General features: G+C 43.0%; 1 protein-coding gene across 2 annotated transcripts in view; it reads left to right on the forward strand.

The window, feature by feature from the left end:
* Positions 1-1,770: 1,770 nt before the first annotated feature.
* ADAM17 (ADAM metallopeptidase domain 17) overlaps positions 1,771-22,495 on the forward strand; it is a 39,058-nt gene continuing 18,333 nt past the window's right edge. Inside the window, exons 1-7 of one of the 2 annotated variants that reach the window (XM_053285734.1) lie at positions 1,771-2,198; positions 6,181-6,313; positions 7,688-7,821; positions 8,623-8,711; positions 10,168-10,336; positions 12,156-12,286; positions 14,198-14,287. In XM_053285734.1, coding sequence (XP_053141709.1) covers positions 2,036-2,198; positions 6,181-6,313; positions 7,688-7,821; positions 8,623-8,711; positions 10,168-10,336; positions 12,156-12,286; positions 14,198-14,287 — 909 coding nt within the window. In that variant the 5' untranslated portion in view covers positions 1,771-2,035. The remainder of the gene's footprint in view (positions 2,199-6,180; positions 6,314-7,687; positions 7,822-8,622; positions 8,712-10,167; positions 10,337-12,155; positions 12,287-14,197; positions 14,288-22,495) is intronic. The other variant, XM_053285733.1, reaches the window with a different exon arrangement.

Below are 22,495 nucleotides of genomic sequence, written 5' to 3' on the forward strand. Positions count from 1 at the left end.
CCTGGGGAAAGAACACAGGAACTCTGCTGGAACAAAAAGGTAGCAACTCCATAGTGGTACAGCTTCCCATAGGTCACTGCTGCGGTTGCAAGCCTTCCTTGTATAGCCTGGCATGCAGTGCCTATTAACAGGCAGGGGACAAGTTACCTAGGTAACCAGGAGAAGTTGGTGAGGGATGAATGGATGAGAAAAAGTTACTGAGAAAGGCAGACTCACCAAGATAAAGATGGTTGTAGAAAAAGCTGAGGATAAAGAGAAAAAGCAACAGCAAGAAAGGAAGAGACTTATCTAACAGAATAGTTCCTGTGATAGATCTAGAGCAACAGAGATCAGTGCCTGACTGAAGCTGTGAGGGAGTTTTGTGAAAAGGGACACCTCTGGAAATGAGGGGAAAGCAAGTGCATGTGGAAAAGACTGTCTTGTATAATGGTCTAAAGTTTAAAATATACCTTTGTGACCACTTTAAAAAAACAACCACCCTGAAAATTTCACGTTTGCTTTTAAGTTCTGCTGATCTTGCTTGCCCTGTTCCTTATATATCTCCTTAATTGCTGGGAACCTATAGCACCAGGCAGAAATCGAATGCCTTTGACTCTGTGAGTCTTGGATGGCTGCTCTGTTCAAGACAAGACACGGGTGGCAGTGAGTAAGGGGGGAAAACTACAACAGTTTCGGTGACTTGGCAGTCACTGGGGGTTGTTGAGTGAGTAAAAGCAAAAGCTGCCACGTAGGTGCTCCTCATGCCTCATATTGGAGAGCTGTTTGTAAGCGGAAAGGGGTTAAATCTAGTATGAAGGTAATATCCGTCTTCGGTGAGGAGCTGCAAATGGGCCAGCCAGACATGACCTCCTCGAACACTTTTTTCTAAACTCATGTTTGGCCAGATAAAGAGGAAATGGGGGCGGGAGAGGATGCTTACAAGGGAGGAGTGCTTAACGCATGCTGGCAGATGCCTCCAGTCTCTCTCCCCCCCCCCCATCGGACTCGCTGTCCTGGTTTCAAAACCGGGCTGGGAATTTGTAAAGGTTGCTGGTTCAGGGCAGCAGCGGGTTGTGCCTTCGACTTGACTTCTATAGATGCCTTATTTTCAGACCTGACATGAGCATTACGAAGGAAACCCGGGATTTGGAGCACACCCATCCATACCACATCTAATTTTTCGATCGTGGAGTCCTATTCTTGGCCCTAGGCACGATTGCAGCCACCTTCTCCGAGAGTATGAATAGGAATACAGTAATAGCAGCTTCCCTCGCAGGGCTTCGCGTCGCTAACATTTTGGATCCTGAGCAGCCGCCTAAGGGTAGCACAAGTTCCGAGCCGCACTCGAGGCAAAGGAAGTCGGCTTCCCTCCCCAACAAGGCGTCGGGAAAACTCTTCCCAGTTCTGGCCACCCGACTCTCCACGGGCTCTTTTGCCCAACAGCCGCAGGACGGACAAAACCCAAAACCTGGGCAGGGGAGGGGTTTCCCTCCGCATGAGAGGCTGCAGCACTGCCGCAGGTCTGCCTCCCGTGCGGTTGTTGAACACAACACACAGCCCCTGCTAGCCAGGACCAGACTGGGAACAACCACACAAGGCCAGCAGCTCCCCACCCACTGACTGCCACAGCCCATTCCGGAGTCCCTCCCCGAGCTCTACTGAAGCAGCTGCCGCCACCCCCGGCGCCTCCACGAGCCCCGGGAAAGGACGCCCACGCGGAGGAGGAGGAGGAGCAGCGCTTGGCTTCCTCTTTGCAAAGAACAAGGTAGACGGGAAAGCCCCTCCCCGAGTCCCTGCCCTTTCCGAGCGGAACAAGATGGCTCCTCTCCTCCGCTCCGCGCCCATAATGCTCCGCGGGGACTCCGGGCAGCAGCCGGGCTTCCCCTCTTCCGGACTGTCTTGGGCGCTGGGTTGAAGCGGAGCGGCGTCGGTAGCAGCAGCAGCAGCGGCGGGAGGAGGAGGAGGAGAGAGACGGCCTCGCTTGGGTGTTGCTGAAAGACGGTCCCTTATGCGGAAGGAAGGGAGGAAGGACTGAACTGGCCGCCCTCGGTGGGCCATGAAGCTCCAGCTCCGCCCGAGCGCGGCGCTGCTTCCCGCCCTTTCCTTCCTCTTGTTGATATTGGGGGTTCCTGGGTTGGGGGCGTCGAGGCACCCGCCTCATTATCCTCCCTCTCATCCGTCCGAGCATCCCCGGGGCAAGCATCGGCCGCCGCGATACGGTGAGTCTGTCGAGAGCGAGAGGAAAGACCGACCGGCTCCATCCCTTCTCTCTCGCCCTGTCCCCTAACCCGCTTGGGAGGGGTGCGGAACAGGGAAGGGGGCAGAGCTGCTCCTTTCTCTCCCTCTCGCACCCCAGCAAGACTTATGCCAGGAAACAGAGGGGCGTCTCTCTAATAAGTGGGAGAACGAGGAGGAGCTGCATTTAGGCTGGGAGAGTGGAAGTTACTGGCGAGGTGCCTCATTGGCCCGACCCCCTTCACGTTTGTTTCCTCCTCCCACCCCGCCCCCCGAGCTGTGGGGTATCGCGCAGGAGGAAGAGGAGACCCCCTGCGAGAAAGGAGGTGCGGGCGGGCGGGCGGGCGGGGCTCTGCCCTAAGACTAGCATCCGCATCTTGAGGCTGCTAAACTATTGGCAGTGAGTGGGTGACTGAGTGGAGAGCCTCGCTCTGCAAACGGAGATCCTAGCGCTCTCTCTCTCTCTCTCTCTCTCTCTCTCTGTGTGTGCTTGTGTTTGGTGAGGGAGGGTAAAAGGTTGTACACATAGCTCTCTTATTTTTTTGCCCTAAGCTTTGATTTCTGGGGGCCCAGGATGCTCTGGGACACGAAGGGAAAAGGGAAGTCCAGTGCTGATGTTAGAATAGTAGTCATGAGTGGAGGACAACTGCTGGCTTTGGGGCTGTGTGGGAAGAAAAGTTCATTGGTGGTCTTTAAGAGAGGACTGCGTTGAAGTGGTATATGGGGAAGGTAGGGTCTGCTGATGGGTGCAGATCCCCCTGGAAAGCAAACGGAGTACACTGATAAGCAGAAGGAGAAGACATTATTGTCGCAGAGATATACATATCAGGTGGTATAAAATAGGATCAATGAAATAAATAAATAAACAAAGCCTGATTACTGTGGCTGCAGAGGGTACTTTACCTCATGGTCAGTGGCAGCAGGTGTGCTGCATGGGATATGTATGACACTAGTTGTGTCTGCAACTGTTGGGCCATGCTGAGAGTTGGCTTTTAACTGCATCTGCAGCAGAGGAGATATCCAGGGAAGTGGAGGTAATAACTGTACTTTTGTATGGACAGATAATATAACTACATGTGCACCCCCCCCGCCAAAGATTACAGGTGACAGCCATATGATAAATTGCTTATTTTTAGAGTGCTAACATCATTTAAAATTTGTTTATACCCTGCCTTTCAGCCCCTCTGGAAAGGACCTCTCTTTGTATGTGGGGTGGGATGCAATGCGACACTAGATTGCGGTATAAATACATGAGACAAGCGTGCGTGTGTGTGTGTTCATTGCTCTCAGTTGGGGGTGGAAGCTTTTGTCCTTTCTGCTAGTACTGTTTGTACCTTTTAATTAAGGTTGATTTTGCACACGGATATATATTGAAACAGTATGGTCTCTTGGACCATAGGGTTGAGGGAAAACTCCATCTGAGACTGGAGAGCTGGTGCAGGCAACTCTCCATATTGTCTAGTAAGTGGGTCAGTTATCTGATCTAGTATATATGTCAGTTTCATGTGTTCATTAAAAAATTTATTCAGTGGCTTTTAAAAAGGAACAGACAGTTATAGGTACAAATGTTGGCAGCCTTACTGCTTAAAAAAACACAACAATCTTTGGAATGGGGTGTGGAACATTTGGTTTCAGTTCCTGGTTCTGCCACATTTTCCAGAGTAACAATTTACTTAATTTATTCAGGCTCCTTGGCAATGTGGTTTCCACACATGGCTTCTGGGAGAACAAAATCGCTCATCTTTAGTATAAGCAGACTATGAGTACTAATAGGGGAACTTAATTTCTATAACACAAATTAAGGTATTTCTGCAAAGGCACTGCCAGTGAACGTAACAGAATTTTTCAAATCATGACAGTACGAATTGATTAGAGTGGACCTATGTGATCAGCGAAATCAAGTGATGTAGCTTGACTGTATGACTATAGGTGGGCAATTTACATGTGAATTCTCGCAATATAAACCCCCTTGGGTAGCATCCAGCCCTTTAAAGCTTCTATCGCAAAAAGGAGAGTTCTACTAACTCAAAAATCCCTTCTGCTCATGGTATGCAACAGTGCTGAAGGTCTGACTACTACTAGCATCTCAAGACCAAGAGATCCAAGTAGCCTTCTCTCTGCAATTTTAATTTTTGGGCAGGACTAAAGGAAATGCTATAGATGCTGGAATCTTAAAAATATTAAATGTGAAGTAACACTAACAAAACAGTTATGCCTTCAACAGTAACACATCTAATCCAATGCAAGATTAAAATAATTTGAAGCACCTTTGCCTCTGCCTCCTCCTGCTACCTGATGCATTTGTTAAATATATAATCTTTATGGTTGCAGTAAGTAGTCGGAAATATTAAATGCATGGAAGCAAGAAAGGAAAAGCTACTGGTAATTTAAATCATTTTTAAAAAGAATACACACTTTTGTAAATGCTTTTTGAGTAATTAGCTGCCTTGTTATTGTCATGAAGTATTCCAGCAGTGTTTGAACTAGAATTTCTAGTTAAATGGAACTAAATATGTTTAACTTACTTTCTAACAGTTTAACAAATTCCCATATTACATTGTCGTAATGCAGGTTATATTCCAAAGTTGCTGCTTAAAAACTAGTTCAAGCAGACAATAGTCTTCAATACTAAGGCACCCAAAGCGGTTTACAATATTAAAAGAAGCAAATTACAGAAGATTAATAAAATGTTGTCTTAGGCTGTTGGTCTTTTCAGGAGCTGAGGACAAGAGCTCCCTGGCCTGGGCGCATCCTTTCTTGCCTTCCTCTCAGGGCACACTGGACTTTTCAGTACTCCTGGGAATGTGGCGGCGGGGGGGGGGGGCTGCCCCACCTAGCTAAGGATAATGAAAATATATGATATGTACCTGATATGAACACCAGTAGAGGGCAGAATCTTCAGTTCTTTTTTTCTTCTGTTTGTGATTGATTGAGAACATGCAACAGACAGACAGTTTTTGATACTTCTGAGAACATAATGTGTGTTCTCTCCCTAAATAATACATGTCCTTACTAAGGACTCCTTAGGAACATAGGAAACTGCCATATACTGAGTCAGACCATTGGTCTATCTAGCTCAGTATTGTCTTCATAGACTGGCAGCGGCTTCTCCAAGGTTGCAGGCAGGAATCTCTCTCAGCCCTATTTTGGAGAAGCCAGGGAGGGAACTTGAAATCTTCTGCTCTTCCCAGAGCGGCTTCATCCCCTGAGGGGAATATCTTGCAGTCCTTACAATAATGTATTTTTACTATGCATGTAATTTGAGGGACTCATTCATATATCCACCCTCCAGGGAAGAGCGAGAGAAGAGGGGTTATATTTGCCTGTTGTTTGCAACTTTTTGGATGAAACTGGGATTCCTAGATATTGTGGACTACTACTCACATCATCTCTAGCTGCAGTGTTCTTTGCGGATTGTGGGATGTAGTCAGCAAACATCTGGGAATCCCTTTTACAGGGAAAACTGGACAATACCTCATCTATGTCCATCTTTAATATAGAAAAGTAGGGTATAAATTGAATATAACCAAAGTAGCAGAAACAGGTGCTGATAATGGAACATGGAGCCAGCGTGGTGTAGTGGTTAGAGTGCTGGACTAGGCCTGGGGAGACATGAGTTCAAATCCCCATTCAGCCATGAAACTAGCTGGGTGACTCTGGGCCAGTCACTTCTCTCTCAGCCTAACCTACTTCACAGGGTTGTTGTGAAAGAGAAACTCAAGTATGTAGTACACCGCTCTGGGCTCTTTGGAGGAAGAGCGGGATATAAAATGTAAATAATAATAATAATAATGCTGGTTAAAATGTTTGTTTTTTCTTCTGAAGCACTTTCAGATTAACCTTTGCCTGTTTAATTTGATTAATGTGGCTAGGATTATAGAATGGTTCACTGCTTAAGCTGTGGGGAGATGGAAATTCTACATTTTTATAGCTGTTCTGTTCAAGCTTTCCATTTTTTTCTCTCAGAGAGGCTGGAATCTGTTCTCTCAGACTACGATATTCTTTCTGTGTCCAACATCCAACAGCACTCATTAAAAAGAAGACACCTTCAGCCAGAGTCCCATATAGAGAAACTCTTAAGTTTTTCAGCATTACACAGGTAACAAAACTTGCAGTGAGTCATCTGGCTCAACATGGTCATCGTATTGATTATCCATAGACTGACATCTATACCCTTTGATTCTGTTTTGACTGGTGTGATCAACTGACTCTTCTGCAGTGTTGTCAGTTCTAGTTTGATTGATTGTTTTTGTTTGCCATTTTTTACAATCTATAGCTCAACACATTTACTCTGATTATCCTTGGAGATACTAATACCTAGCTACCCAAAGAAAAAAGCCTCTCTTTGTTTAATGTTACCTGTTCTTATGGGTCTGTGGCTTTGTTGAAAGAAAAATGCAGAAGTCCTTTTTTAAAAAAGGGGTGGGAGGGGTGGGGTAGACTGGTCATACAGCAGAATCGGGAAGTCTTTACCATACTTCAGGTGCAGCTATCTCTCTACCATCACAAACCATATTTTGCCTTTTGAAAACAGGGATTCACACACTCTTTGGCTGACTTTCATAACCAGACGAAATTTGTGCTTGCTTCTGTGTCTGTCTGCCCTCATCTCCCTGGAGAGAGTGTTGCGGTCTTCTCTGGTGTCATGTTGAACTTGTGAGGCCCAGCTCAAGTGTGGGGGAAGACTCTGCCATTTTCCTATGCTCTGATACAGTTTGTTGCTTTCTGAGAATCTTAGAGGCTTAGCATAGCATCAGGGGATTTCCTGCTCTCTTTGTGAGCCTGGAGAAGGGTGGAGGCTTCCACCAGATTAAAAGGTGCATTTGCTAGTGGCAAAGGCATCTGTAAGCTCTTCTTCATAAAGATCTGTATTTTCTAGTGTTTAATATCTTGAAATTCTATGCTATAAACCCAGATTCTACAACTGATAAACATTATGAGATTTGTGCAAATATATTTGCATTGTATGCACATTGGGCTGAGAAGTAATAGGTCCATAAAGTGGAGAGTGGCTGCCATTTGATGATGATCCACACACTTGTCATTTTTCTTTCTCCAGTTTATGCAGTATAGCTGTTTCATGCTGATGATTCAACCATATGTTTCCCCCCGAGTGCACGTATTCCCTTCTCCTCAATAATTCTGCTTTCGGTTGTAGTTAAAAAGCTAGGATCACTCATGACATCCAAACTGACCTATCCTGACTTGTTCTTTCAAAATTTGCAAAGTAAACCACAATCCAAACCTGAGGTTTAAAGTTGTGTTCAGATTGTGCCTCAGGGATATTGCAGGAAGCATTTAATCTTGGCTCTGCATGGCATCTGAACCAGCCCAGTGAAATAGTAGCAGACAATACATATGCAAAGCAATTGCCTATAAAAACTGGGATCTTCTAGTTAAAACAATTTTGAATAGAAAAAAAGTATTTCCAAAAGTACATCTTCACACTAAACAGAAGCAAATTATTTTACAGGCATTTTAAACTCTACTTAACTTCAAAAGCAGAACATTTTTCAAAAAACTTTCAAGCACTTATAGTGGATGGTCAAGGCAATGAAAAGCAGTATCACATACAGTGGCAAGAATTCTTCACAGGACATGTTGTAGGTGAGTGTAATCTAGTGTGCATGTATTTGTAGTGGGAGGCACCACAGCCCTGAAACTGTTAAGTCAGCTGAAGTCATGTTGGATTTTGATGTGATTATAAAGCATGATCGAAGAGTTGGATTAGATCTCAGGTTGGCATTGTAACCTTCCATGAGAACTTTAGAGATTGATACTGTTCTAAATGAGATACTTGGACCACTTACACTGGTGCAGTCATGCAGAAGTGAGATAGCACCTGTGTAAAATGCTGTGTATTTCAGCCCTCTGGATTGTCCACTGGGATCTGGGAAAGCATCTATTGAGATCAGGTTATGTGTGCTAGAACCCCAAGTAGTGTTCTCTCTCATTTGTTTCATCTCTGTGTGTGGATTGAGTTTTGTTCTGGGTGGCAGTATCAAGGCAGTATGTGTGCACATGCATTCAGAGTGGGGCCTTCCTGATTCAACCTGATCAGGATCTAGAATTAACTGAGCAGACATGAGAAAATGTTTGAGCATGCACACACCTTAGAGGGAACAGTGACCCCAAGCACTCTAATACTTCAAAAGTGGTATATAAATATTTGTTGTTGTAGTATAACTTGGAAAATGGGAGGTGATGCATTTAAAATAATCCTAATGAAGAATAATAAGTATTAAGGGGAATGGTGTGTTTAAATAACTGGAGAAGTCCTTTAGTCTTTTGGAATGTGTGTGTGGTGTGGTAGCAAGTAATGGGCTTCTAACCAAGAAGACGTGTTATACTATGACTGATGGCTGCACTCAAGCATCGGTTGCCAAGTTTTCATCTTTTTTCCTTCAGGTAAGAGTAATTCCAAGGTTATAGCACATATAGGTGAAGAGGACTTCACCGTGAGGATCAATACTGATGAAGATGAATATAATGTTGAGGTATGTGTCCCATTATTAGAATCTGGATTTAACCAATACACTACCTTAACTACTCTGTTTAATGAAAACAGTGGATAAATAATTTAAATAAACACACTTGTATTTAAGGGAAATGATATTTTCTCTACACATTCTAAAAGTATTGAACCTGAGAAAATGAAGCAACCTGTGTGAAAGAAAGGATGAGGTTCCTATTTAGCTTTATGCTATATAAGAAAATATTTTTTACATGTATTGAACATGCATAGCTTTGTGGTCTAGCAGAATTGGGAACAAAGGAGAAGGAAAACCTCCACAGGTAATTGGTCTGTTATAGGATGTATTAATGCCTGTGTTCTCTGTGCCCACAAGCTCTTTGGACAGGTTTCAAATGGCAGCTTTCCATACCACATGGCCAAATTATTTTGAAAGTGAAAAGAGGTTCAAAAGTAGTTTGTGATCTGCTATGAGTGTCTGCTGTCTAAAGAGAGCTTTAAAAATCCTATTAGGCATGTGCAAGTCTTTAGGTGTGCTAAGAATCCCAGCTGCAGCTTGCATTTGCTTTTTGGAAAAAGTATGTATTTTTAATGCAATGGGTGGCATCCACAGTGGTGATTGCATTACAGCATGAGCCATTTCCCCTCAGTTCCCTCCTCTTCCCTGTAGCCCTCAGAGATGTTCAAGAAAGTCATTCCCAGGGGTCCAGGGACTCTCAGCAATGTGCAAGTTGAGGCAGGAGTGGCTGCAAGGGTAGGGGGGGAGTTCCCAGAAACAGAGTGGAGGCACTTTCTTACTGCCTGCAGAAGATGCATCTGTGCAATTTCCAGAAATGTTCTTCTTCGTCACCTGCAACCATCCATGTTGCATCTTATGCCTTTTCTAAGGGTCCTTTGACTCTCAAAAAGTGTTTCGGGGGCTGCAGGGAGGAGGAGGGAGCAGGAAAAGTGGCTTGTGTTGTAGGACTAAAAATGAGAATGCATTGTGTTTGCCTGTTTACCTTGAACATAATGGAATAGATAGCTGCTATTCAGCCGTATGGAAAGCAGAAATGGGACAAATGCAAGCTGTTTGCCACTTGGAGAAATAGGAACCTAATTGCATAGTTTTCACTACATATAAAGACGTAGGAAGGCTAGAAGTTGTAATAAGTAAAGAATTCAGGATATTTAGTTGGCTACTGGTATAGTGTGTTTGTTAAGGAATACTGCAGATTTGGAAATATGTTCAAGAGATTAGAAGAAGGGAGGTTGCTTTTGGCTTCTTATTTTAAGTGACCAGCACAGAAACATTTCTCTAAACGTATTTATATTTATATATCTCCCTTCATCCTAGGATCCCAGGGCAGTTAACAAGTTAAAAACAATAACTGATAAAAGTTATGTTTAGCTTGGACAGTTTCTTTATCCTAGTGGCTGATTAATTAGCTTGTCCACTTAAAATCTTGCTCTGAGCTTCCCCCCCCCGCCTCTCTTTGTAGCCCCTGTGGAGGTTTCTGAATAATACACAAGATGAAAGACTTTTAGTCTACAGATCAGAAGACATTAAGGATTTCTCACGATTGCAGTCTCCAAAAGTATGTGGCTATGTTAAGCTAGAAGAAGGGGAGCTGTTGCCTGGAGGACTGAAGATTAATAAATTAAATGAAGGTGAGTGTCAACGTACCTACAGCAGATTATTTTAATATTCTGGAGAAAAATTATGGATATAAGTTTTCATATATGCATATATTTCATATATGCACATGGTTGGATCCTGATTTGCATTAGCATTATGAAACTTGCACAGGGGATTTTCCCTGCTACTGAGAGCCAGGGGACCCTTGGGAATTGGTTGGGATGGCTCATTTTGGGCCTGAAAGGGAGTACAGATGTGGGAGCGGTTTCAAGGGACTATTGTGAGGAGAAAGGGGCAGGGCAAGGCCCATATATGAGCTTTGTTGCACTCATGCAAACTAGGATCCAATGCACTGCTATGTAATGATGCAGGATTTAACTTAATGCTGTGAGCCTGTTGCACCTAACACAAACTCTGATATTTATATGTGCTTCTCAGTTGTGCTCAAAGAAGGCAGTGTTGAAATATCTCTTCACTTTTAAAAGTTATATATGTTACTTTACTGTTTTCAAGGCACAAAATGAGCTATGTACAACTTAGTCCACACATAAGATTTTCCTTTAAAAAACAGAACTAAGGCAATTGTATTTCTGTATGTCATAAGTACACTAAATAATGTAGTGCTAGAGATCAACCTGTAATATTCAGGTTATGTACTTCTATGGATCTTCTTGTCAAGGTAGGATGGGATGGGACCAGGATTCCAAGCTATCCACTTTAAATGCTCAGGTTTCTCCTGAGGCTTTGCAACCCAAAACAAGCCTCTTTTTGACTTTCTTTTAACTCGCTTCACAAAAGCAGGCAGGGCAGTGGAGTCCTTGTTTCCCTGTAGGAGGGTAAGAGATGGTATTTCAGTTCCTTAATGTGAGAGGACATCTCCAAGATGAACAGGGGCCAAGCTGGGTTAGTATATCCAGAGCTAAAGAGGAAGGAAGGCTTTCAGGAAGCCGGCAACAATTCACTAGCAGAGAATGGCCCTAGGAAGGCCCTTGGTCTGCCTGCTCCTCCAGTAAAGATGACAGTGGGCCCTGTGAGGGGGAAAGGCTGAAATGTATCTGGGATTTGAGAGTTCTAGATGACTTCTATATTATACAGGATTAGAAATGCAATTATCTAATTTTTGTCTTTCATAAAACAACTTCACATTACATAGTTATTAGACAGCATTTTGAAAGCACAATGGGTAGGAAGTAATAATACTTTAAGACCATGCCTGGGAAAGCATTTAATGCATCATTCTAAGAGCAAAAATATTTCATAAGTGTCTTCGTCCAAAAAATTTTCAGTTTCCCCATCTTTGACCTGGTGGCCAGAAAAATCCCCAGACATCCTGGAATTTTTGTGGGGGTTTTTTGTGGGCCTTCACATCTCTCTATATAGCTATCTCCTAAAGCAAATAATTCAAAGGGAAAGAGGGATTTATCTCCTACCAGAAATTATGTACAAATCTATCATTTAGAGATGTCTTGTCTAGTAATCTCTGTCATTCAGTTTGAGAAAGAAAAATGCATCTTCAGGTGTAGGAATACACCAAACCTTAATCGTCTCTCAAATTATTTATCTTCGAGTTAAAGGAAGGAAGGGGAAAAAGTCAAGCCATACTGTATACCAGAGGGGTTCTACATACTGGTACTTTAATTTGTAAATCTGAATAAGAAACCCTAAGCTTCACTGTCATGCTGTGTGATTTTACTCTTTATTTGGCCTACACATCTTTCCCTAAAACACCTAAACTGAAGCATTATTAGGAAGAGAGAGAGAGACAGAGAAATATCACTGTAATATTTGATTCAATATAAAAGATATCTTAAATGATGAGGGCCACTCAGCCTCTCCTTAAATTCATGATAGTGAACCTCCCTCGGCGGAAAAGAGCTATTCCCGACCCTTTCAAGAATACCTGCAGGATGTTAGTGGTGGCAGATCATCGCTTCTTTAAATACATGGGCCGTGGGGAAGAAAGCACTACAATTAACTACTTAGTAAGTATAACTATCTATTGTCAATTATATGAAGAAGCCATACCAGAGGTCAAAAGTTTTATGCTGTAGTTAGGAGACTGATCTAAATATGGGCTTGCATACAGAGTAGCAGTCAACAGAACACAGGGTCTGTCCAACTGTCTACCACCTTCTCCAGGTGGCCCTCTGAACTTCCCAAAACACCTTTGCCAAGGATTGAGGGAACTTTGACTATTCCATGGCTGCAGTGCAAGTGGTTTCAGGGGGAGAGGAGAGAGAGCCGGGGGAAATGCTTGCTTGTCTAGTAGAGCTCTGCCCAGTTTCTGGGCTTTCTCTCCTCACATGCAGCTGCCCACATCACAGTTCACAACACTGCAGAGGGTCCCCTGCCAAGGGCTTTTGAGGAAGCTCGGGAGCTGCCCAAGAAGAGGTCTGTAGCTGTATGGATTTGCATTCTGCTGGTTTCTGTATGTCAGCCTCAATTAATATTTTTTTAAACCAGTGGTTTTTAATGTGAGGTCTGCCAGATGTTGCTGAGCTACAACTCCCGGCATCCCCAGCCACAACTTATTGTGGCTTAGGATACTAGAAGTTCTAGTTCAGCAACATCTGGTGGGCCCCACATGAAGAACCACTGTTTTAAATATTGTTGGGCAGGAATGGATTGGTGGATGTACAAAGTTGGTTTTGGGGTGGAGTACACTAATCAATCTTCTTGGGGTTGGGTTGGGCTGATTATATTTTAGCATGTGGTGACTTTCCCAGTGCATAGATAAGTCTCGGATAAACATTTGTTTACTACTACGAATATTATCAAGATGACCCTAAAACATATTGTAGGAGTAGCAATAAGAGCAGCTTTTGTGACAGTTAGTTGCATTCATCCTGTTTCGTTTGTATTTTGCATGAAGTACAAGGGTTTCACATCCCTTCTGCAGACACTTGATAGTTTATACTGACAGTATGATAGCTTATCAAGGAATAAGCTCTGTAGCTGGTTGCAGCTGTACTTCGGATTACAAGACTGTAATTTCAGCCTTTTTATAATTTATAACTCGTCACACACCAGTTACAATGCTAATGCTGTTCTGTCAGTAGAGCAATCTGAAAAAATATGTTGTACTATTGTACAGATGTATATGCTGTACTATTGTACAGATGTACTATTCTCTAAAAGGCCTATATTTGGCTAAGGGGGTGGGTGGGAGACCAGCCTTATAGGCTAAATCAGGGGTTCCAACCTGTGGTACTCCAGATGTTGGTGAACTACAGTTCCCATCATCTTCAGATACAATTTATTATGGTTGTGGATGATGGGAGTTGTAGTTCAGCAACAGATTGGGAATTCCTGGGCTAAATGAATAGTATGAAGAGTTTCCGGTTGGGCTCCATCAGGTTATATTGATGGAATACTGAAAGCCAGCATGGGGGCCAGGTGTGTTCTAAGTACGCTGTTTTAATTTTACTTCTCTTACACCTATACTGGTTGACATCCAGACTAATGTTGGATTGGCGCAATGGAGGAGGGGTGATTTCTGCTGATCTCCCCTTCGCTCTGAAGTCCACTGTGCTTCCTGAAAATATGTCCCTTTAGATTGTATTGACCCACAGGGAAACATTTGCACAAGACACAGTGGCCTTCAGAGGGAAGGGGAGATCAGCAGAAATGGCCTTTCCTCCGTAGTGCCAGCACAACACTAGTCTGGATGTCAACCACTGTTCAGAACTTAAGGGATAATGTGGGGCTTTTCTCAGAGTAAGTACTTTAGAGAACCTTTGTTTTTTAACACTTAAACATGTATTTCATGAGGTGAAGGATTTGTATTGGTTTATGTTCCTCAGTGCATTCATTGTACTTAGTCCACAGCATTAAAAAAAAAATCTAATGGCATGAGGCTGAGTGCAAATAACATTTTCCTTTTCTACACGTAGATTGAATTAATAGACAGAGTGGATGACATCTATCGCAATACTTCATGGGACAATGCAAACTTGAAAGGATATGGCATACAGATAGAACAGGTATTTAGATAACTCTTGGAAGAGGTTGTGAATCTTTGATAGCAGTGCTGTTTGCTGGATGTCAGTAAGCATTTGATTAGTTTTTGGTGAACTATTAATTGAGCCCAATATTAAAGATACAATATGATTCAACCAAATATCATTTTCCTCCTCTACTCCTTTGCCTATCATTCTAGTGCTATTTTCATGTACCTGCTCTGAGTATATAAACATCAAAGAAGAATCCAGTGCAAAGTAATACTATTTCTTACTAGGACCCACTAAAATCTCAAAAAGTAGCTAGCATGCTTTTGAATTCTCCAGAACTCTTCAGGCTGATGGTAAATAAAACAAGGAGAGGGAGTTGGGCATGATGGAAATGCTCCAAAGTCTGCAGTTTGTAACAATCTCAAAATGAAGTTTGGTAGGTTTGGGACAAACTTAAATAAAAGCCGCCGCTAATTACAAGACTTATTTTGTGGCCCCAGGACAAAGAAACATGGCTAGTCCCTTCAAAATATAACATTTAAACGTTACTTGGATCTGTCTCCAGCCCTAAGTGGAGCACATGGCTCTCTAGCAAGGCAGAGAGCAGAACTGAAGATTCTGCTTGGCTCCCAGGAGCCTTCCTGTTGGCTTGCATCTCCAGGCTTGGAGATTGCATTTTGTATGTGCTCAGGAGCTGCACCGCAATGTGAGCTCTCAGTTTATGGTACACATGGGGACAAGTCATTTAGTTGGTAGTGGGCTAATTGCCCTTGGATTTGGCTATAAACAAAGCAAATTGGAACAGGGATAAGATGCATCTCCTCTCCCTTAAATGGGAGTCCCAACTAAGTAGACTTGAGAGTTGACTATATTGAGTTAACTTTCAAGGACACCCTGTACTTAGAGTGAACCTCCCCTCCTTTCACAGGAGATATCACCCATTAACAAACCGATTGAGCCAGCAGAAAGAAAGGCAGATAAGGTGGTGAAATAATTATCTCCCCATTACAGAGGAGATGAGTCAGTGACCAGTAACGGAGGCTTCCAGGTGTACCCATTGAAACTATTGATAGGATTATTTGAGAGCCTGTCTTGGCATGGATATTCTTTCATGCACCTGCATACTCTGACTTTCATCACAAAAGGCGATCCCCACATTGTCACCTCCAGGAAAGACCATCTGTAACAATGCATTCTGTGCAGATCCACCCAGACAATTCTAGACAGCAAAGCATGGCTATAGGAATGTGTCCCCAAGACATGTTTTGGGATATAAGTATCCCCAGTTCCATGACTCAGTGTGCTTCCTTGTATACTCCACCATGTGCTATACTTGGGACTCCAACCCGCAACCTTCACTTTCTGAGCACTCGATATGCTTTCTGGCAACCTACAGAGGGCTTGAAATCACTATGTTCATTCATTCATTCGATTTCTATACCGCCCTTCCAAAAATGGCTCAGGGTAGTTTCCATTAAAACAAAACAATTACAATCAATTAACAGTTAAAAACAGACTATAAAACACCTTAAAACAATTAACAGTTAAAACATTCAAAATAGTTTTAAAACCCTGGAAAACCAGGTTCCAACAAGTTAAAAACGTTTACAACAATTCTCATTTGGTCCTTGTGCCAATCCACCCAGCTTGCCTTGCACTTATAGGAAGCTGGACCCACGGAGAAGCCATTCTCATGGGCATCCCTCTTTATACTATTCCCTGCATCCCTCCTGCTTCCTGTAACGCTGAGGAGCAAGATTCTGCAGCTTAGATGTCTCGTCATCCAGATCAGGTGAATATGAGTCTTGGCCACTTCTTGGGCCCTGACTCTCTCTCTACTCCCCTTTCTTAAATCTAACCCCATCTCTATCTCAAGCCTCTTTCTCTTGCCTGCCTGGGAAACTTACACAATTAGACCTTAAGCTAAAACACCTCATTGCAGTTGGTTTATTTAGAAACCTACTTTATTGCTCTTTAAGTTAGAAACTCTTTAAGTTAGAAACGCCACATTGTAGTTAGTTTGCTTAGTAATGTGTGTTTATTGCTTTAACCACACATTCTCTTCCTGTACCTCCCACTCTCTCAAATAAATTATTCTTTATATTTTTGAAACGAAATCGTTGTCTCAAATTCAGTTATTTCTTGAGTTCAAATGTTTGCACAAGTTAAAACTGGTGGAGCTGACCCCTTGAATAGCTAATTCCCCACACAACCCGAACATTGGGGGTGCCGACCAATCACCCCTGGGCCAGTTCCATTAAAGAGAAACATGGTAGTCTTTATTGGCAAAGCTGAAGGTTTAACTTTAGGTGGCATCTTACATAATGCACTATTTGCAGACGTCTTCATGCTTTCCAGTGTTGCTGTTTATTATTTTTGGTCTTGCAAAGTTATGGGAAAGCCTAGGTGCTGCGCCACAAAATAAATTTACAATTCTATTTGAAGAGTTCATAAAGTGATTTCCGAAATGATGGTAGTTAAGTTAAATCCCTTGATGATCAAGACATGTGTGTTGTCTCTGTGTGGTCAAGTTAAATGGTGGCTAATGGAAACCTTTGAGATACTGTTAGAGAATAATAACCAAAGCCTGTTGGCTGTTTCCCCCCACTAGAAATGGCAAAAGAGGTAGGAGTAGAGTAGAGAGTATTTAGGCCTGTAAGGGAGGCGACCGCTGATGCTTGAGTCACAGGATTAATCATGAGGAAAAAGCATGACATCTTACTATCTTTTCTCTCCCCCCCTCCCCTCAATCTTGACTAATTCAGGAACATCTAACAAGGAAGTATTGCTTCAGACTTACTGTAAATATACTTTCTGACCTTCTCTTATTGAACTCCTCATCTGGTGATCTGGGATCATTCCCAGTTTGGGTAATGCGCCTGTGCAGGAGCCCCGTGGAAGGATTTCATAGCTCCTCTAAGCACTCTGAAGCACTGCCTTTCACGTGCAAAGCGCGCTCAGTATCTTGGGCAGCAGAGCACCTGTAGCTCAGTTCTTTCTCAACCACCACAACGTGTGCCTTGATAGGGTTTGCTCTTCATCCTCACCTCTGTTCCTGTGAGAATCAATAGGAAGCTGCCTTCTAATGAGTCAGACCATTGGTCCATCTAGCTCAGTATTGTCTTCACAGACAGGCAGTGGCTTCTCCAAGGTTGCAGGCAGGAATCCTAATCAGCCCTGTCTTGGAGATGCCAGGGAGGGAACTTGGAGCCTAGATGCTCTTCCCAGAGCAGCCCCATGCCCTAAGGGGAATTTCTTATAGCGCTCACATGTAGTCTCCTATTCAAATGCAACCAGGGCGTACCCTGCTTAGCAAAGGGGACAATTCATACTTGCTACTACAAGACCAGCTCTCCGCCCAAGAAATTGGTTTGGATTTTAAGGCTTGGGCATAGATTGCTCTTATCTGCTCTCTCCTATCATTTCAGACTCATGAACGCTCATAAAACTTTCTACAAGTGTTCAACGACAGGGGCGGGGGACTCTCCTGTCATTGCATAAGCAGGACCAGTGTTTGCTCTGTTTCAGGGAAGATCATCTCGTCTAGACATTTAAGATATGCCTCTCTTCTCCTAAATGGACCAGAAAAAGCAGAGAACTACATCTTAGGGTTTCTTTATATGAAAAAGCGTTGCACCCTCTGACACCGATGCCACATTCCCCATTGCCATCAGTGTCCACAGCTTTGATTTCGCCCTACCATCAACACTAAGTCGATGATGATGGCGAGTCATTCCCCCAAGAGAGCCTCCCATGCCCAGCACTTTGACTTGGAGCGCTCTAAGGAGGTTTTTAAGAAACCCCATGATGTCTCTAAGGAAGGACATCACAAACACCATAAGAAATGGAAACATTATGAGGAAGACTCCTCATCACACTTGGTGTGAGACGACCACTTCCTCAACATCAATCCCAAGGTCTACTACTTCACAGGAGACGTCAAGTTGTTCGTTGTCAACATCAGCCAACTGTCTGTTGCTGACAACCATTCCGGTCAAACATCAAGCTCCTCTTCCTGCCTCTATATCAAGATTGCTAATTACATGGCCTGTATGGCAAAAAATCATTACTCCATACAAGAAAGTTTTAAAGAAGACCTCAAGGATGTTCCCGTAGCTCTGAAGTACAGAGATGTACTCTCCAAGTCAGCAGACATAACCCACCAATATCTGAGCACAGCGAAATATCTGAATGAGAAAGAATCACGTTCACTAATGGGAGTCATATCTCTCTGACACCATACTTGGCTATGATCTACAATTCTTCAATCAGACATGAAAGAAAAGATAGAAAACCTCCCATTCAATTGAGATGGCCTTTTCATCTCCCAAACTGATGATGCCATGGAAAAGATCAAAATATCAAAGTACATGGCTAAGACTTTTACTACTTCATCTATTCTCATCGGTTCAGAAAGTACAGGAAACAAAAGTTCCAATACAACAAGACAGACTGCAAGGACTACAGAAGGCCCTTCCAGTACAATCCCGGACATTCCTATGTCCAGAAACAGAAACAACAAAAGTCTAAGAACCAGAACCAATCAAAACAGCACCTTTTTGCTGCCACCTTTTTGTCATACACCCCTTCCCAATCACTCACTTCTACTGACCCTTCTTCCACATGACTTGCCCCTTTCTCTCCAGCTTGGCGTCACATCACATCTGACACTTGGCTGTTAAGTTTCAGGTCCACTAGATACTCAGTCAAATTCACCACTATCCCCACCTTTTGGGGGATAGAATACACCCATGCAACTTATACTTGAAGAAAGGAAGTGAAAGAATGGAGCAATAGAATAAGTCTCTGTAAAACTGCCTAGAGCCTTTGGAGTCAGGAGGTATATAAATAAAAGATCAAAAGAAGAGATTCTTCTCCAAGTACTTTCAAGTCCCCAAAAGAGATGGGGGTCACCGTCCAATCCTAGACTTAGCTGGCTCAACAAATTCATATATCCAAAGAAATTCCAAATGGTCACTTTACAAGGCATCTTCCCTCAGTTAGTAGAAGTAAAATGTCTGGTGACTTTGGACTTGAAAGATGCTTAATTTCGTATAGGAATATGCCCCACACCCAGAAAGTTTTTGTGCTTCACCTGGGGACAACCTGCCTACCAATATATCATTCTCCCATTCCTCAACCAGACTTGCAGTCTCTTCAATGGTGCTCTCAAAGGGAGAATCTCTGAGGGTGTTCCTTTCCAGCCCCCAATCCTCTACTGTCACAGTAATGACCGATGCCTCTCTCAAAAGTTGGGGAGCTCACTGCCTGTACCTACATACTTAGAGCCTGTGGAATGCCCAACAGCCCAAGCTCCATATCAGCTTCCTGGAACTCCTCACAGTCTTCCTAGCTCTGAAGTCTTTTCTACCCATGGTAAGAAACCACACAATTCAAGTGTTATTGAACAATACCACCCCAATTAACTATATCAGTTAACAAGGCGGGACAGTTTCCAGGTCCCTTTTGCAATCTGGCAGTTCAGCTTTGGGATTGGAGCATTCAGCACAAAGTCTTTCCTATAGCTCTCCCCATAAAGAGCACAAGCAACTTTCTCACCGATGCTTTGAGCAGGAAAACAAATCGTTTTCAGCAACACAAGTGAGAAATCAACCAATCAATTCTCGACAATCTATTCCAACAGTAGGAGACTCTCCTACTGTTGTGAATAGACCTCTTCACAATTGTATCCAACAAGAAGTGCAAGCTATGCTGCTCAAGAGTGGGCCTAAGGAAAAGGTCTCTCAGGGATGCCTTTCAAATGCCATGGAAGGACTGCTGTTTTTACCAGTTTCCCCCTTTCCCCGCTATTAACCAGAGTCTTGAGCAAAATTTTACAAGAGAAAACTGAATGCATCATTCTCGCTCCATGGTGGCCAAGGTAACCATGGTTCCCTCTTCTGGTTCGACTCTCCAGGGGACTCCACTACCGCCAGTGACAAAATCTCTTGTCTCAAGCGAACAGCCATGTCTTCCACCAAAATCTTCAAACCTTGAATCTGACGGTATGGAAACTACATTGCTAGACATGTTACTAAATGAAAGAATCACCCACTAGGTGCAATTACTCTTGCAAATGGATAGGATTTGCTCAGTATGCAAAAAAACAAAAAGGTTGACCCTTTCTGGGCCTCCATAAGACAAGTCTTGCTTTGTCTTACTTATCTGAATTAGTTAGGACTTCCTAATGCTTCTATTAAAGTCTGCATGGTGACTCTTTCAGCAACTCATCCAGGTTGGGACCCTCAAACACTCTTCTCCCACTCTGACTCCAAGAACTATTAACTTGTTTTCCCCAGTGAGAAAACCCATGGAACCATGGAGCTTTTGTTGAGTGCTTTCTTCTTTAACAGAGACACAATTCGAACTTCTTGGCTCTGCGCTGTTGAAATTGTTAAACCTAAAGGTTGCCTTTTTGGTAGCTATAATGTCTGCAAGGAGGGCCAGTGAATTGACTGCATTAAGGTTAGAAACCCCCGCCCCCCCCCATGAATTCTTTCCTGATAAAATAGTGATGAGAATTGATCCCTCCTTTCTGCCTAAAATAGCTTCTGGTTTCCGTATCAACCAAGATATCGTTCTCCCTGTATGTTCTTGAATCTTACCTCTGCTCTGGAATGATTCCTCCACTCTATGGATGTCCATAGAGCTCTTCTTTTCTATATGTCTGGTGGCTCGTCTGGTGGCTACTCAGGGATGGGCCTTCTCCATTGCTGCCCCGAGGCTTTGGAATGTGCTCCCTAGTGAAATAAGAGCCTCCCCATCTCTGACAATTTTTTAGAAGTCTTTAAAGATTTATCTGTTCACCCAGGCTTTTAAATGATATTGTTTTGATTGTTCTTAATGTTGTTTTAGAATGTTTTAAAAATTGTTTTAAATTGTTTTAAATTTCTTGTTTTTGTTTTTAACTAATATTTTAATGTTGTTTTTATCTTATTGTAAACCACCCAGAGACGTAAGTTTTGGGCGGTATAAAAATATGTTAAATAAATAAATACATAAATAAATAAAATAATATGGACAACCAAAGGCTTTCAGAAGACAGAGCCTATTTGTCGCCACCAACATTATTTCCAGACAAAGGTTTTCTCATTAGCTTGTAGTACTCATTTTCCTGTGTTACAAACTTCAAGGAGTAAAATCTCTTCCAGCTATCAAAGCCCATTTCCCTAGATCTTTTGCTACCTCTGCAGCACATATGTTTAGAACTAGCATTATGGACATTGGTAAAGCAGCCACATGGTCTTCTAACCTACTGTTTATAAAGCACTATGCCACTGATATCCAAACAGCGGCTGAGGCTAACTTCGGATGGGTGGTTTTAAAGAAAATTATTTGATAACTTCCTCACACCCTGCCACCTCTTGGTGAGCTCATTAATCACCCATGTTGGGAATGATCCCGGGTCACCATAAAGATAAACAGCTTGCTTACTGTGTCAGGTGATCTCTAGGTAATCTGGGATCATTCACAACATCTGCCTGGCCTCCCCACTGCTTGAATGTTGTGCCTAGTCACTTACCTTCAGTGCCTCCAGCAAAGAACAGACATTTCACAGTTGACCAGGAACTGAGCTACGGGTGCTTTTCTGCCCAAGATACCGAGTGTGCTTTGTGCATGAAGGGCGGGGCTTCAGAGTGCCTAGAGGAGCTATGAAATCCTTCCAGGCTACTGCACAGGCACATTAAGTGATCTGGGATCATTCCCAGCATGGGTAAAGATCACCTGTTACAGGTCAGCAACCTGTCCCCCCCCCCCAATAATGTTCAAGCTACTGGTTGGTACATGTGCACTTTTGCACAATTGAACACATTGGGCTTTATGAATAGTACTACTCAATTTTGTAGCCTCTGTCTCCCAACACTCATACTTCCTGCAAAAATAGATATCCAAGAAGAGTTGAAGAGAGTATAATAGTGTGAAAGATCCGATTTTTCGAGGGAAACCCAGATTTGATGCTCAGTGCAAATGGTGTAAATTATAATTTTGTTTTATATGTGTAACTGCTGCATATACATTCTCGTGTTCTGACTGCCATTATCGGTGGAGGTTCAGGCCATCTTTGCCTTTGATAGCTGTCTTCCTTGGACATGGTCTGTCTGTGTTCAGAATTTTCTGTGGCACAGATTGCATTTGACGTGCCTGGAAAGTAGAATGAGGAGGGCTCTGAATATTGCACCAGAAATAGGCTGGTAGTTCCACCAGGCCAATTACTTTAGAAATATTTAATGAGATGCTTCG

This window comes from Hemicordylus capensis, chromosome 1 (assembly GCF_027244095.1).
Source record: "Hemicordylus capensis ecotype Gifberg chromosome 1, rHemCap1.1.pri, whole genome shotgun sequence".
Taxonomy (NCBI): Eukaryota; Metazoa; Chordata; class Lepidosauria; order Squamata; family Cordylidae; genus Hemicordylus; species Hemicordylus capensis.